The following is a 14,974-nucleotide window of genomic DNA, read 5'->3' as shown; positions in this document are numbered from 1 at the left end:
CTAAAACATATTTTTTATAAAAGAAATGTAAATAAATGGGTAAAACAAATTTGTTTCAGCGTTTTCATATGAACACGTTAAGAAATGCATCATAAGTTTCTTCTGCAGTTTCTCTGCTTTTTATCCTCTTGAAGTGGGAGACGGGGGTAGAAAATTACTAAAGGAAAACCGATAATGGAAGATCTGGAAAGAACTATGTGGATAATGATGGTGGGTCATGTTTTCCACTAAGGGTGTTGTGCCCAACCAATGTTTAGAGAGGTTGAGTTTCTGGTTTTGTTTTTAATGTGGACACCATTAGTTACAGCCCTTAGCTGTGCCTGCATGTGTATGTGTATGTTAATATTCACCAGTTTTCTGTGAGGGTGTTGACAGCAATGAGGTTTTTACACTTTCCATCCTCCAGGTCCTGGCAAAACTGGCCTGTGGACTACACAAGCCCAACCGCCAGACCCTGGTCTCACATGGGTCAGTCCCACAACTCTTCAGCCACATGCCTATTAACAAAATGTAAGTATTTGGGGAGCGCCTTAACTTTCACTCAGAGACATCTGAAGGCATTCCTCTGGTTGTAGTTTCTTCTGTTCCTTAAGGATTGGAGCCATGGAAAATAGGTATTAAGGAGGTGGGAGGGAGATAACAGAAAATTTTGAGAAACACACAGACTTTTTTTCTTAACGAAATCAATTCTGGATTATCTGTGGAAGATACTAAATACTGAATTTTCAAAAATGAACTGATTTTTAGATGTATGTTTAACTTCCCTCTAGACTTTTTATTCAAATCTGTTACTAAATAACAAAATAAATAGGAGTTCTACTTCTTCTAATATCATTTCAAGGTATTCAGGGCTACTGAATTGCTCCCAAACTGAGGCATGAAAGAATCCAAACAAAGTGAATATCTAGGTCAGTGGTGGCGAACCTATGACACGCGTGTCAGAGGTGACACGCGAACTCATTTTTTTGGTTGATTTTTCTTTGTGAAATGGCATTTAAATATATAAAATAAATATCAAAAATATAAATCTTTTACTATGGTTGCAAATATCAAAAAATTTCTAAATGTGACACGGCCCCAGAGTTAAGTTAGGGTTTTTCAAAATGCTGACACGCCGAGCTCAAAAGGTTTGCCTTCACTGATCTAGGTTGTGCCTACCAATTGTGTCCTTTACAAGGGCTTATAATATTGTTGAAAGGACAAGATAGGGCAGGTCAAAGCAACTGTGAGAGTGTTATCATGAGAGTGTATGTGATTGCTAAATGAATTGTACAGGGAGTTATCGAAGTTCATAGAAGAGTAGTTTCAAAAGGATTTATGAAAGAGGCATGGGATTTGGCATAATTTGGAGAGTCAGATGAGACTAGAAGAGCAATAGCGATTTGGACAACATTTGAACACAAAGAGGGAAAAAGTATGAGGTATTTTTAGTGAACTGGGACATAAACTAGTTTAGCTGGATCATATTAAGGAGGAGAAGTGATGGAAGCAGGACTGAAAAGGTCAGTTGAGAACAGATTATAGGAAGCCTCTAAGGCCAGGCTGATGACTTTTTACTTTATTCTTAAGTATAAAAGCTTTTAGCTTATGGATTTGTTTGGGGGCTGCATTTAGTAAGGTCTAGGCCTATCTTTAGGTTAATTTTAATCCCAAAATGGGACAGTAGATTCTATACAATTGAAAGTTTGCTATATGATTGGCTTAATGACGAATTAATGACTTTAACCTTTTATTTTTGCTATTGTTCTCCCATCCAAGTACTAACCAGGCCCGACCCTGCTTAGCTTCCGAGATCAGACGAGATCGGGCGCGTTCAGGGTGGTGTGGCCGTAGACTATTTTTGCTATTGTTAATCTTCCCAGGTCCGAAATCCCAGAATATCTGAATTCCCAGAATCATCTAGTCTTATACTAGATATCAATATTCTCCAGGACCTGTATGTGCTCTTATTTCCCCTGAATCTTCTGGAGAGCTACTTACACAAGCAAAATGTCTTTGCTGCTAAATAGATATTTAGGATGTGACCTGTAAATCTTTGTCTTTTTTGTTAGTCGTAGTCTTGGAGGGAAACTCGGGGCCTCTGTCATTGAAATCCTGGGGATAGAATACATGGGTGAACTGACCCAGTTCACTGAATCCCAGCTCCAGAGTCATTTTGGAGAGAAGAATGGGTAAGTGATTCCTAATACTTTTCAATCATAACTCTTATTATGAGAATACTAAGTTCAAATATAGACCAAAGAATTTAGTAGTCTAGACCTACCTTTAGGTTAGCATTTGCTCCTTGAGGTAATTTTATTGGTCATTTTGCTTCAAAATATTAGATAACTATGAAAAAAATTAGAGAACTATGGCCTGTCAGTCTAGAGTAGTTTTTTCATGTACCTAAATAGGTTGATAGGAACTGTTACTTTGAAGTATACAAGTATATACAAGTATATCATCTATGTATGCTAAGATGCTGATATTCACTTAAAATCCTTGTATTTAGGCTTAGTAAGTACCAAAAAACTTGGGGATATAAATCAGTGGCTTGCTTGGCACTTTTCCAAAAATACAAATAATGACTTGGTTTTGAAAAGCATAACCAGCATTCCACTCCTTGGCAATATATTGCACTGGAGTTCATTGGGAAGGTCAGGGATTCTGTTAGAGGTAAGGTATACTTAATTTTGGACAAACGTTTCCTTTTTCATGAAGGTGATAAAAGGATAGTATAATATAGGTATTTTGTTTTGTTTTAATAAGAATAATCATTTGTTTTCACCTTAAACTTTTTGGCTGGTTTTATTAGATCTTGGCTATATGCCATGTGCCGTGGGATCGAACATGATCCGGTTAAACCCAGGCAACTACCCAAAACCATTGGCTGCAGCAAGAACTTCCCAGGAAAGACGGCTCTGGCTACTCGAGAACAGGTCAGCAGGCTTTTTTTTTTTCCTTTGTGCGTGCCAGAACCAACGGTCACCAGCTGCCCATATACCAGCACATTATGCTTCCAAAATCTTGATGTCAGTTCCACATGTAGAGCAATCAAGCTGCCCAACGTGCTCATGACAGCACCCCCTTTTAGGCTGGTCTTCTTGGCAGAACATTGCCTCTCTCACGGGGGTTAGGTTTGGGTACTGCAGAAGTTTAACAAGTTAGATGGAAACTTTATGCTGTAAAGTATGAAGTAAATAGAGTTCTTTTGTGTGTATTGAAAATTGACTAGTTTTAATGTGATTTATTATTTTTTGTTTTCCTCCTGAAAAGAAATAAAATAGTAGGTGAAAACTTGGGAGGCCTAGGCTATTGTGTCTTAAGTTTGTGTCTTTTTTTTTTCTCTCTTTCTTCTCAGAGCTGGAACATGCCTGAAATTCACCTGATGGCATGCCAGCAGGAAAAGAAAATGAAAAATTATAACTAGGGCAGGTCAGAGTACTGAACATTTCTATGATGTTGGTCCCTTGGTTATAGGGAAAACTTTCTTGTACACTTCTGTTTGGGGGAGAGCTTAACAAATCTACCTTCTAGTTCTATAATAAACTACAATTTTAAAATGAAAGATTAAAATATCAATACTTTTTTTAGGTACAATGGTGGCTTTTGCAGTTAGCCCAGGAACTAGAAGAGAGACTAACAAAGGACCGAAATGATGTAAGATTTTCTTTCTTTATTCCTGGGGTGAGCTTTGGGATTTAACATACCAGTTTAAATATCTTACCTTATGGAGTAGAAACAAAGATACAAAAATATACCAGCTAAGAACTTTTAAGGAATCTTTTACCTGCTTCCATAAAAGTTAACATGATCTTCGAAAGCCTGGATCTGTAAACATAAGACCTGATATTCCTGTCTTCCTCATTACCATTTGCCTCTACTTTTTTGTGTATGTCCTTTTTTTGTTAACTTTCAAAAAATGTATTGATTTTTAGAGAGGAGGGGGGAGAGAGAAACGTTGATTTATTGTTCCTCTTATTTATGCATTCATCGGTTGTTTCATGTATGTGCCCTGACGGGATCGAACCCATAACCTTGCTGTATATCGGGATGATGCTCTAACTAACCGAGCTACCCAACCAGGGCTTTGGTATTTCTTTATCTAACTACTTCTGCAGACCTGAATATACAGTGGATCTTTATCAGAGTACAGAGCCATTAAGCAGGACATTTAGAGATTGGACTATAAATTATTGGACTTAAACATAGTCCAATAATTTACAAAGAAGCACTGACAAAGAAGTACTGACAATTGCCCTGGCTAGGTGATTCGGTTGTTTGGAGTGTCGTCATGAACACCAAAAGGTTGTGGGTTCAGTTCCTGTTCAGGGCACATACCTAGGTTTCAGGTTCAGTCTCTGGCCAGAGTGTTTATGGGAGGCAGCAGATCAATGTTTCTCTCTCTCCCTTCCTCTTTAAAATCAACAAAAACAGTTTTAGCTCTGGCCGGTTTGGGTCAGTGGTTAGTGCATCAGCCCACAGACTTAAGGGTCTTGAATTCAATTCTCAGTCGAAGGCATATACCTTAGTTGCAGGTTCAATCCCTGGCCACCTGGTTGGGGCTCAAGCAGGAGGCAACCAACCAATCAATGTGTGTCTCTCATGTTGATGTTTCTCTCATCTCTCTCTTTTCCCACCCCCTCCCTTCCACTCTCTCTAAAAATCAGTGGAAATAATATACTCATTCCTTGGGTGAGGATTTTAAGAAAACCGTTTTAGAGACAGTGTTAAGTCAAAGACCTGACATCTGATGATTTGTTTCTCTATCTACTCTCCTAAAAAAACCAAACCCAGCTTTATTGATGTATATTTTACATACCATAAGATTCACTTGTTTTAAAAAATTCACCCATTTACAGTATACAGTTGAGTGGTTTTAGTATTTTCCAGTTGTTCAACTATTCCACAATCAGTTCAAGAACATTTTCATCACCCAAAAAAGAAATCCTATACCTATTAGCAGTTACTCCCCCCGTCCTAGGCAATCACTAAGTTTCTGTCTCTATAGACTTACTATTCTGGTCATTTCATATAAATGAAATAATATAGTATGTGACCTTTTGTGAGTGGTTTGAAATCTTTAAGTTAAAATAATATTTTTAAGGTTCACCCACATTGTAGCATGTATCATTATTTTATTCCTTTTTATAACTGAATATTCTATTGTATAGATATTACATTTGTTTACCCATTCATCAGTGAGTGGATATTTGAGTTGTTTCTACTTTTTGGCTATTATGAATAATGGTGTTGCTATGGGCATTTATTTACAGATTTTTATATAGACATCTGGTTTTCATTTCTCTTGCTCCTATATAATTAATACCGAGAATTCCTGGGTCACATGGTAACTCTGTTTAGCATTTTGAAGCTGTTGCTGCACTCTTTTATATCCCCAGCAATGTAAGAGAGTCCTAATTTCTCTTGTTATTGTCTTTTTATTTATTTTTATTTATTTTTTTAGCCCTACTAGTGGGTATAAAGTTTGTGGTTTTCACTCGAAAACCTTATTGTCCATTTTCTTATCCTTTGGGGAGAAATGTCTGGTGAGATCCTTTACCCATTTTTTAAATGGGTTATCTATTGCATTTTAGGAGTTATTTTTATATTCTGAGTATAAATCTCATCAGATATATAACTTACAAATTTTTCTCTCCCATTCTCTCGGTATTCTTTTCATTTTCCTGATGGTATTGTTTGATAGGCCTTTCCCTTTTGAAACATCTGGGAGCCCTACAAGTCAACTGTATACAGTCAGGAACTACCCAAAACTACCTGTGTGCCCCCTTTTAGCTGAATGGTGGGGAATGTTTGTTCTTTGCAGTTAATAAAGAGAGGTATGATCCCAGTTTATTGTTGTGAACCTATTTGACGTTGCCCACTAGGTGTCGCCCGTTCTCATCTCTACTAGTATAAGCCTCTGGGACTTTCTTCCCACTTTGCAGCGCAACTCAATAGGTAGGGATGCCGGTAAATTAATCTGTCTTTAAGCTTAAAAGGACTTTATCCCCAAAGAATTCTGGACATAGAAGATCATATCTCTTTACTTTAAAATATTCTAGCCCTAGGTCAGTGGATAGAAGGTCGGCCTGCAGAGTGAAGGGTCCCGGGTTCGATTCTGGTCAAGGGCACATGCCTGAGTTTCGGGCTCGATCCCCAGTGGGGGGTGTGCAGGAGGCAGCTGATCAATTATTCTCTCTCATCACTGATGTTTCTATCTCTCTCTCCCTCTATGAAATCAATAAAAATATATTCTAAAAATAAAATAAAATATTCTAGTGGTTTCCCTTCACACTTAAGTCTCGTGTGGATTTATTTCATTTTGTAATGACCAATATGATTTGGTCTCTGGTTATGTCTCTAACCTCATCTCCTATCCTTTCCCCCTTACTCCGCTCTAGTTTCCGCTCCACTGGCTTCCTTCCCTTTTATTTAACACAACAAGCAAATTCTCACCTTAGCCCTTTAGTACTTGCTGTTTCTTCAGCCTGGAGAAGCTTTGCTTATATTCTTAAAATTTGCTTCCACAGTTTATTTAGGTCTCTGCTTAAATCTCACCTTCTCGAAGAGGCCTTCTCAGCTACCCTCTTACATCAGCAGCCTCCAGCACTCTCTGCCTTATTATGCTTTTTTTGATAGCCCTTTGTAGTCACTTTTATTACAGGTCTACTTGTTTAGTATTTGTAGCTCCTACTACAACATAAGATCCATGAGGGCTGCCCAGCTGGTGTCGCTCAGTGCTTGAGTGTCAACCTATGCACCAGAAGGTCACCAGTTTAATTCCTAGTCAGGGCACAAGCTCGGGTTGCAGGCTCAGCTCCCAGTGGGGGACGTGCAGGAGGCAGCTGATCGATGTTGATGTTTCTCTCTCATCATCATCAATGTTTCTCTCTCTTCTCCTCTCTTTCTCTACAAAAAAAAAAAAAAAAAAAAAAGAAAGAAAAAAATCCATGAGGGCCTGGACTTTTGTTCTACCCTGTATCTCTGCCTATATGAAGTAGGCATTCAGTTATACTTGAATGGTTTAGTCAACAGACTCCTTTTATAATTGCCAATGTGTATTCTTTCAAGATATACAAATCTGTAGGAATTATATTTCAAAGTATACAAAAATACAAAATTCTATTTTTACTCCCAAAATAGTTGCTACTCTTGGCTTGTTTGCCTTAAGGGTATTCCTTCTCAGTAACATCTTTTGATTTTGAGGGGGTCCCAGTAATAGACTTTTTACCTTCTTATATTTCTGCCTCTTGACCTTTGTTTCTTTTTTTTTTTTTAATATATTTTATTGATTTTTTACAGAGAGGAAGGGAGAGAGATAGAGAGCTAGAAACATCGATGAGAGAGAAACATTGATCAGCTGCCTCCTGCACATCCCCCACTGGGGAAGTGCCCACAACCCAGGTACATGCCCTTGACCGGAATCGAACCCGGGACCCTTCAGTCCGCAGGCCGACGCTCTATCCACTGAGCCAAACCGGTTTTGGCTTGACCTTTGTTTCTTAGTTTGCTTTGCAGCAGGAGCATTCAGATGCTTAGACTTCACTAGAAAAGTGAACCAATGATCTTGCTGTCTGGAGGCAGGCTCACTACACTATCTTCTAGTGATGGGCTGTAAGAAGGGGGTGCTAGTGAAAACTTCTCTCTTATTAAGCATCAGAGCAGATTAAAGAACAAATCCACTACTCCATCTTGACATCCTAGCTTGGATCTTCCATCAGACAGTTACTTATAAGAGTTCTTCCTTCAGCCACAAAATAGAATATAGTACTACAGGTATTTGTTATCATCTTCCTGCATAGATACCATAAAAAGAACAGTCAGGAGAGTCCATTTTATTTATTCTCTCCTCTTTGCATCACCTGTCAAAATTTCCTAGATATCCTAATAATCATCCAAATTGTATCTTCTTTAATTTCTTCTTATCCACCAAAATAGCACAATTCTTTTTTTAATTTCAAATTAAACTTGACTATTTCCAAACCATTCTGTCACCCTGGTTCTTTTAATGTTCTCTCACACAGTTCAGTATACAGAATCCAGATGCTCACGGTAACTTTAGTTCTGGTCTCAATCCTTTTATACCCACAGAATGACCGGGTAGCCACCCAGTTGGTTGTGAGCATTCGTGTACAAGGAGACAAACGTCTCAGCAGTCTGCGCCGCTGCTGTGCCCTTACCCGCTACGATGCTCACAAGATGAGCCATGATGCATTTGCTGTCATCAGGAACTGTAATACTTCAGGAATCCAAACCGAATGGTGAGTTTCTTTCTAGCTCATTTTTTCAGAAGAGAAAAAATGCTAATCTTGTTTGCTAATCTTGTTTTTTGTTGTTGTTTTTTTTCTTTCCATACAGGTCCCCTCCCCTCACAATGCTTTATACCCTGTCTTGCTCTAAAATTAGTGGGTAATATAAACTTTCCAGCCGGAGTAGTTGTGACTCTGGCTAGCAGGACCTAATACCGAGAGCAATAGTCATGTACAAAGGAGAGAAACACAGTAGAAACACCTGCAAAAAGACAGCTCAGCTGCAACTTTTTTGCCTACACTTGGTGCAATCCAATTCCCAGGGGTAGGTTTGAGAGAGAGAGTGAGTCAATACTATCCTTACCTGTATCATTTGCAATAGTCAGGGGAATGACCAATTGCACTTGGGGGTACAGAATTAAAGTTTCAAGAACACAGCACATTTGGGAACTTCTTTCTCAACTACTTGATTTTTCTATCTTAAAAGCATCTTCCTTGATAATGAAACCCACACTCATTGATAACCTCTATCTAGCATCCAAACTCAGTTACAAGCTCCATGGTACAATACCAAATGTCATGTTAAATAAACTTTAGTCAGTCATGAAAAATAACCAAATACATGATTGGATGGTGTTCATTTACTATCCAGATACTATTTTCAATGTTGGAATCCTTTAACTATTTAACAGCCCGTTACATTTTTTAAAAAGTATTCCAGTCTGGCTGGTGTGGCTCTGTGGTTGAGAGTCAACTTATGAACCAGGAGGTCACTGTTTGATTCCCGGTCCCGGTCAGGGGCACATGCCAGGGTTGTGGGCTCAGTCCTCAGTAGGGGGCGTGCAGGAGGCAGCTGATCAATGATTCTCTCTCATCATTGATGTTTCCATCTTTCTCTCCCTCTCCATTCCTCTCTGAAATCAATAAAAATATAAAAGAAATATAAAGAAAGGAAGCCTGTCAGTGTTAGTATCAGGTGGTGCCCTTTTAAAAACAAAATGGGTGAGAGGTTTTTAAAAAAAATTTTTCTTGTCTAAATTTTCTGAAGCTCTTTGTTACCCCGAGTAAAGTTTCTTGCCCTCACCCTGAATTACAGCAGCTCTGCAGCAGTGTCGTATGAAAACAGTAATATGTAGCTGTCAGGGGATCCAACTTACACATGTGTGACTAGTTCACCAAGTCAGCAATTCTCAAGATGTGGTCCTAGATCAGCAACATCAGCATCATCTAGGAACTTGTTAGAAAGGCAAATTCTCTGTCTATCCCAGGTCTATTAAATCTACATTAATCTGATACACCCTAAAGTTTGAGAATCAATGCAGTAATAATTACCTCTTGTGGCAGAATCAGAATCCCAGTCACTTATAATTCCAATCTGTGACCTGGTGCTAATCTTGTTTTTTGTTGTTGTTTTTTTTCTTTCCATACAGGTCCCCTCCCCTCACAATGCTTTTCCTTTGTGCTACCAAATTCTCTACCTCTGCCCCTTCATCTTGCACAGACATCACCGTCTTCTTGAGTAACGATTCAAGTCCTCTGCCAAAGGTACCAATTACCAGCCCAGAAAGTAAGACCCAGGGAAGTGGCCCTACGGTGACAGCCACTAAGAAAGCAACCAATCCTTTGGAATCCTTTTTCCAAAAAGCTGCAGAAAAGCAGAAAGTCAAAGAAGCTTCACTTTCGTCTCTCACTGCCACTACCCAGGCCCCCAAAAACAATTCACCACGCAAGCTCTCATTACCTTTCCAGACCAGCGGTACTACAGGAATCGAGCCATTCTTTAAGCAGAAAAGTCTGCTTCTGAAGCAGAAACAGCTTAATAATCCTTCCATCTCCTTCCCTCCACAAAATCCACAGCCTAGTCCTAAAAAGTTAACAAACAATGTTCCAGCAGAATGTCCAGATTCTGCCCCAGTCTGTGAGGAGGTTTTGAAGCTAGAATCCTGTAAAGCAACTCCTGCAGAGATGGATTTGGCCCAGAACAGCCCCAGTGGGCTTGCTTCTCTAACTCCCCAGTCTGTTCCGGAGGGGGCTCAGAAGACAACCACTATCCCGAGTCTTCTGGCTACTGAGGATCAAGTGTCCTGTGAGAAGTGTGGTGGTCTGGTACCTGTGTGGGAGATGCCGGAACATATGGACTATCATTTTGCACTGGAGTTGCAGAAATCCTTTTTGCAGCCCCACTCCTCAAACCCCCAAGTTGTTCCTGCCAGTTCTCCTCAAGGCAAAAGAAATCCCAAGAGCCCTTTGGCCTCCAGTAACAAACGCCCTAGGCCTGAGGGCATGCAGACATTGGAATCATTTTTTAAGCCATTACCACACTAGTGCTGCCCTCAGGCTTGCTACAAGGTTTTTAATATTTTATTTATAACCTGGGAAATGGAAATATGTTCACTTTTCAAGGAAATTCATAACTTGATAAAAAATTTTCTAAGAAAAATAATGCACTTAAATGCTGAGTTAAGGCTCCCATCTCTTCGCCGGCATGGATCCTGATTTCATTGCTGACAGAGATGTAAAAATTCATCTTCCAGAGATACAACTGCTTTCAGTTTTTAATTGTTAAGTGTTTAGGGAGGCATATAGTTAAAAATGTGTGGACCTTGGAGCCTCAGAGATCTGGTTCCAAACCTGGTTCTGCCTCCTAAAGTATATGGCGCTGAGCAAGTCACTTTCCTCACTTTTCCTCATCCCTGAGATAATGAGCAAAATAAAAATAATGCCTTACAGGTTACTGTAGATTAGGAACAATTTATTAAAGTACTGTAGCACAGAAAAGGAACTGAGTAAAAAAAAAGTTTTTTAGAAAATTTCCCCTTATCTCTGTGACAGGGGTCACTCAGTAAATACTGAATTTCATACAAGCAAACTGTATGATAACCAGTTTTAGCCATTGGCCCTTCTACCTCTTGCATCATGTCCTAATGTACGAGACTGTTACTGCACCACTTCAGGAACTCTGTTTAATCATGACTTGGATAAGTCATGATCAGAACTAGATCAGCTCTAGACCTTTGCTACTCTGAATGTGCTTTTCAGGAGCAGCAGCAGCAGCAGCTTCATCAGGGGACTTTTTAAAAATATATTTATTGATTTCAGAGAGGAAGGGAGAGGGAGAGATAGAAACATCAATGATGAGAGAGAATCCTTGATCAGCTGCCTCCTGCACACCCCCTACTGGGGATCGAGCCTGCAACCCAGGCATGTGCTCTTGGCCGGAATCGAACCTGGGACCCTTCAGTCCGAAGGCTGACGCTCTATCCACCGAGCCAAGTCAGCTAGGGCAGGGGACTTGTTAAAATCATCTCAGCCTCACCCACCGCAACTGAATCAGAATCTGTATATTAACAAGATTCCTCAGGCTGTACCTTAAAGTTTGAGAAGTACTGATCTAGAAGATACCAACAACCAGCCAGGTTTGTAGAGAGCATTTACTTAAATTCTAAAGTACAGATTTAAGGGGTAGTACTTGGGCCTTCAGGGTCACTGGGTGTTCATCTCTTTCCTACTAAAGTGACTATTTAGCTTAAGGGTTTTCAATTATTGTAGCTTTTTTGCACTTGTCCATGTTTATAGTACTGTATTCTTAGCTCTGTTCTTATATGTGGAAAGTCAGCTTTTCTGATATGGGGGAACCTTGAATAAAACTGAAGATGAAGGATAGTGAAGACATTGGGGGGGGGGGGGGATGGGAGAGAAGACGGAAAAGGGTGGGGGAATGGGAGATATCTGTAATACTATCAACAATAAAAAATATATAAAAAACTGAAGAATTGCGTTTTGTGGTGGGGGTAGTGGAGAAGTAGGGAGAATGGTGTACATATCCCCCCTCCTACACATACACTCAAACCAACTGCTTTTTAATCTTATAAACTGGGGATCTGTATTTACTTTGAAGATGGGGGAAAACATTTGAAAACCACTGGGTCTAACAGAAAATTTATTCCTCCAAAAATAGTTTCCTTTTTTTATTGCAGTTAAATATCTAATAAAAGACAGTATTCACTGTATACATGGTCCTTTCCCTACTAGATCTGCAGTTTCTTGGAGGTAAGAATTCTTCAGTGTCTTGCACATAATAGATGCTTGATATTCACTAAATGAAGCATAGTAAAAAATTTTAGATAGTTACTAGAACTGGAGCAATCAAAATATACATACTACTTGGGGGAGGGGGGCAGAGAGCTGCTTTATGTACCTTTTTATCCTGCATGTCCCATTGACATAGCAGAGTGGCTCACTAGTTCCTGAATATGTCTCATTAAGTACTGAGATGATTTTCCAAAATTTCCTTTCTCAATCCAGGAAAAGTTAAAAAAATTTTTTAATAAAAAATAATTTTAATTTAAAAAAAAGCATTTTTGTTCTTTAACAGGTGATTTGCGTATAGGTTTAATATTTCAAATCCATTTATGACCTAAGTGAAATTGTTTTAATTCAGTTGTTTATGACAGGTTTTGAAAAGTTGCTTTGATATAAGGATGAATTATGCCAGCATGTGATCATTCTGCATCTGTTGTTGATAAGCAGTCAGAAGCCCAACTGGAGGGTCCTGCTGGGGGCTTACCAATAGGAACATGTGGAGAAGCAACAATGGTAAGGGGATATCCTATATAATAAAAGCCTAATATGCAAATCGACCAAACAGCGGAACGACTGGTCACTATGGTGCACACTGACCACCAGGGGGCAGACGCTCAATGCAGGAGCTGCCCCCAGGCCAGCCAAGGCGGGTGCCAGTGGGAGGCCCCTCCCCCACCCCCATCACCCCACAGATCAGCCCTGATCGCTGGCCAGGCCTAGAGATCCTACCTGTGCACAAATTTCATGCACTGGGCCTCAAGTTTAGACTATAAATACTGAGAGTTTGTGAGGACTATGAGAGTTTTGGTTTGGGTGAGACAACTATTAGCTAACCCCGTGGTCGGCAAACTGCGGCTTGCAAGCCACATGCGGCTCTTTGGCCCCTTGAGTGTGGCTCTTCCTAAGCCTTAGGAGTACCCTAATTAAGTTAATAACAATGTACCTACTTATGTAGTTTAAGTTTAAAAAATTTGGCTCTCAAAAGAAATTTCAATCGTCGTACTGTTGATATTTGGCTCTGTTGACTAATGAGTTTGCCGACCACTGTGCTAACCTAAGAACTCTCTGAAGACACTTGAGACATGTGCTCCTACTTGTCCACAGTGGTGTTAAGCCAGCCGTGGGCAAACTACGGCCCGCGGGCCGCGCGGCCTGTTTGAAATGAATAAAACTAAAAAAAAAAAAAAAGACCGTACCCTTTTACGTAATGTTTACTTTGAATTTATATTAGTTCACACAAACACTCCATCCATGCTTTTGTTCCGGCCCTCCGGTCCAGTTTAAGAACCCATTGTGGCCCTCGAGTCAAAAAGTTTGCCCACCCCTGTGTTAAGCCCATGCAGGGTTTTGCCCTGGCTGGGTAGCTCGGTTAGTAGTGGTCGCTAACCGGTGGTCCATGGACCACTGGTGGTCTGTGAGGTCCCAAAGGTTGGTGACCACTGGGTTAGAGCGTTGTCCCAATACACCAAGGTTGTGGTTTGATCCCGTCAGGGCACATTCAATGAATGTATCTTAAGTGGAACAACAAAAAGATGTTTTTTTCCTCTCTCTAAAAATCAGTAAAATGAAAAAAAATCAACCCATGCAGGGATCTCAGAAGTGATAATCCTCATAGCAGCTTAGCCCTCCTACTACCTAATGTCCTTGTGCCCTAGCAACATGCTCCAGCAACAGCGGACTCTGACTTTTATGCTGGCAGCTGGAAATCAGCTCTTTGGTAGGTCGATACCCTCCCAAGTGCCTCCTGGTAGTGTGATTAACCTGTCATTTGTTTGATGTACGTTATTTCTTTACTTTGCTTATTAAGAGATATTGTATGCTACTGGCTTTTGAAATCATAACACCCACAGCGAACCTGTGCTAAATAAGTAGCTGGCAAAAACAAAAGTCAATTTCTGAGCATAACTTTGTTGTCTCCCAAAAACAAAAACATTTTTTTGTGTGTCAAATATAACCTTTCCGTATAGCTCAGCAATTGTACAGATGGAAGCAAACCTTCTCTTGGTTCCCAACACGGGAAGGTCTTCAACGGTAAGGCTTCTTCGTGACAAGTGAAACCAGTGAGCAAAAAAAGCAGCTGAGCTTGAGAGGTAGGGAAGCTATCACTTTAATACCCTGGAGACAGAATGCCCCTGGGTATCATTTATCACTAAATTTATCAGGCCACGTTTATCATTAAATTTCATTTTCCAAGTTCAGTGCTCAAAATGCAGTCCCTGCTTTTTGTAGTTGATTTTAACGTTGAGCCCTATTTCTCTACCCATAGACTGTGATAATCAGGTACTCTGAACACAGAACAGGAAGGTACTAAAGTTTGGGAAGGTGGCCCTCATAGCTTCAAGGAGCCAGTTTAGGGTCCATAAACCTCACTTCAGGCTATTTTGCATTGCTAGGTAAAGCATGAGGACCAGATTACCATGTCTCTAAATTCTACTCTTCATTAAGTAGCTGGCATACTAATCTCTGACACAGTAGTGAGTTCCTTACCATTAGCAAGTGGCCAATTCTTTAAACCCTAGTGCCGGGGAGCGCAATCACACTCCTCCCGTCTTTCGTCAAAAGTGCTGGAAGCGCAATCGCGCTCCTCCTGCAGTGTCACTATTACATGCTAGTAGTTCACTCTTTATTGACAGATGGCACCTAAGTGCAGATTACTTATG

The 14,974-nt window shown here is 40.1% G+C and overlaps 1 protein-coding gene across 5 annotated transcripts in view; it reads left to right on the top strand.

The window, feature by feature from the left end:
• The window catches only part of POLH (DNA polymerase eta), a 29,729-nt gene extending 16,902 nt beyond the window's left edge, over positions 1-12,827 (top strand). For 3 of the 5 annotated variants that reach the window (XM_036316561.1, XM_036316558.1, XM_036316563.1), the window contains 6 exons: positions 407-510; positions 2,052-2,171; positions 2,795-2,918; positions 3,574-3,639; positions 8,074-8,243; positions 9,662-12,827. In XM_036316561.1, coding sequence (XP_036172454.1) covers positions 407-510; positions 2,052-2,171; positions 2,795-2,918; positions 3,574-3,639; positions 8,074-8,243; positions 9,662-10,556 — 1,479 coding nt within the window. In that variant the 3' untranslated portion in view covers positions 10,557-12,827. Of the gene's footprint in view, positions 1-406; positions 511-2,051; positions 2,172-2,794; positions 2,919-3,573; positions 3,640-8,073; positions 8,244-8,340; positions 9,015-9,661 lie in introns of those variants that run through there. The other 2 variants (XM_036316562.1, XM_036316560.1) reach the window with 2 other exon arrangements.
• The last annotated feature ends 2,147 nt before the right edge of the window (positions 12,828-14,974 follow it).

The sequence above is a fragment of the Myotis myotis genome, unplaced genomic scaffold, assembly GCF_014108235.1.
Source record: "Myotis myotis isolate mMyoMyo1 unplaced genomic scaffold, mMyoMyo1.p scaffold_m19_p_7, whole genome shotgun sequence".
NCBI classification, from domain to species: Eukaryota; Metazoa; Chordata; class Mammalia; order Chiroptera; family Vespertilionidae; genus Myotis; species Myotis myotis.
The sequence above is the reverse complement of the archived record's forward strand: the minus strand, read 5'-3'. Positions and strand labels throughout refer to the sequence as shown.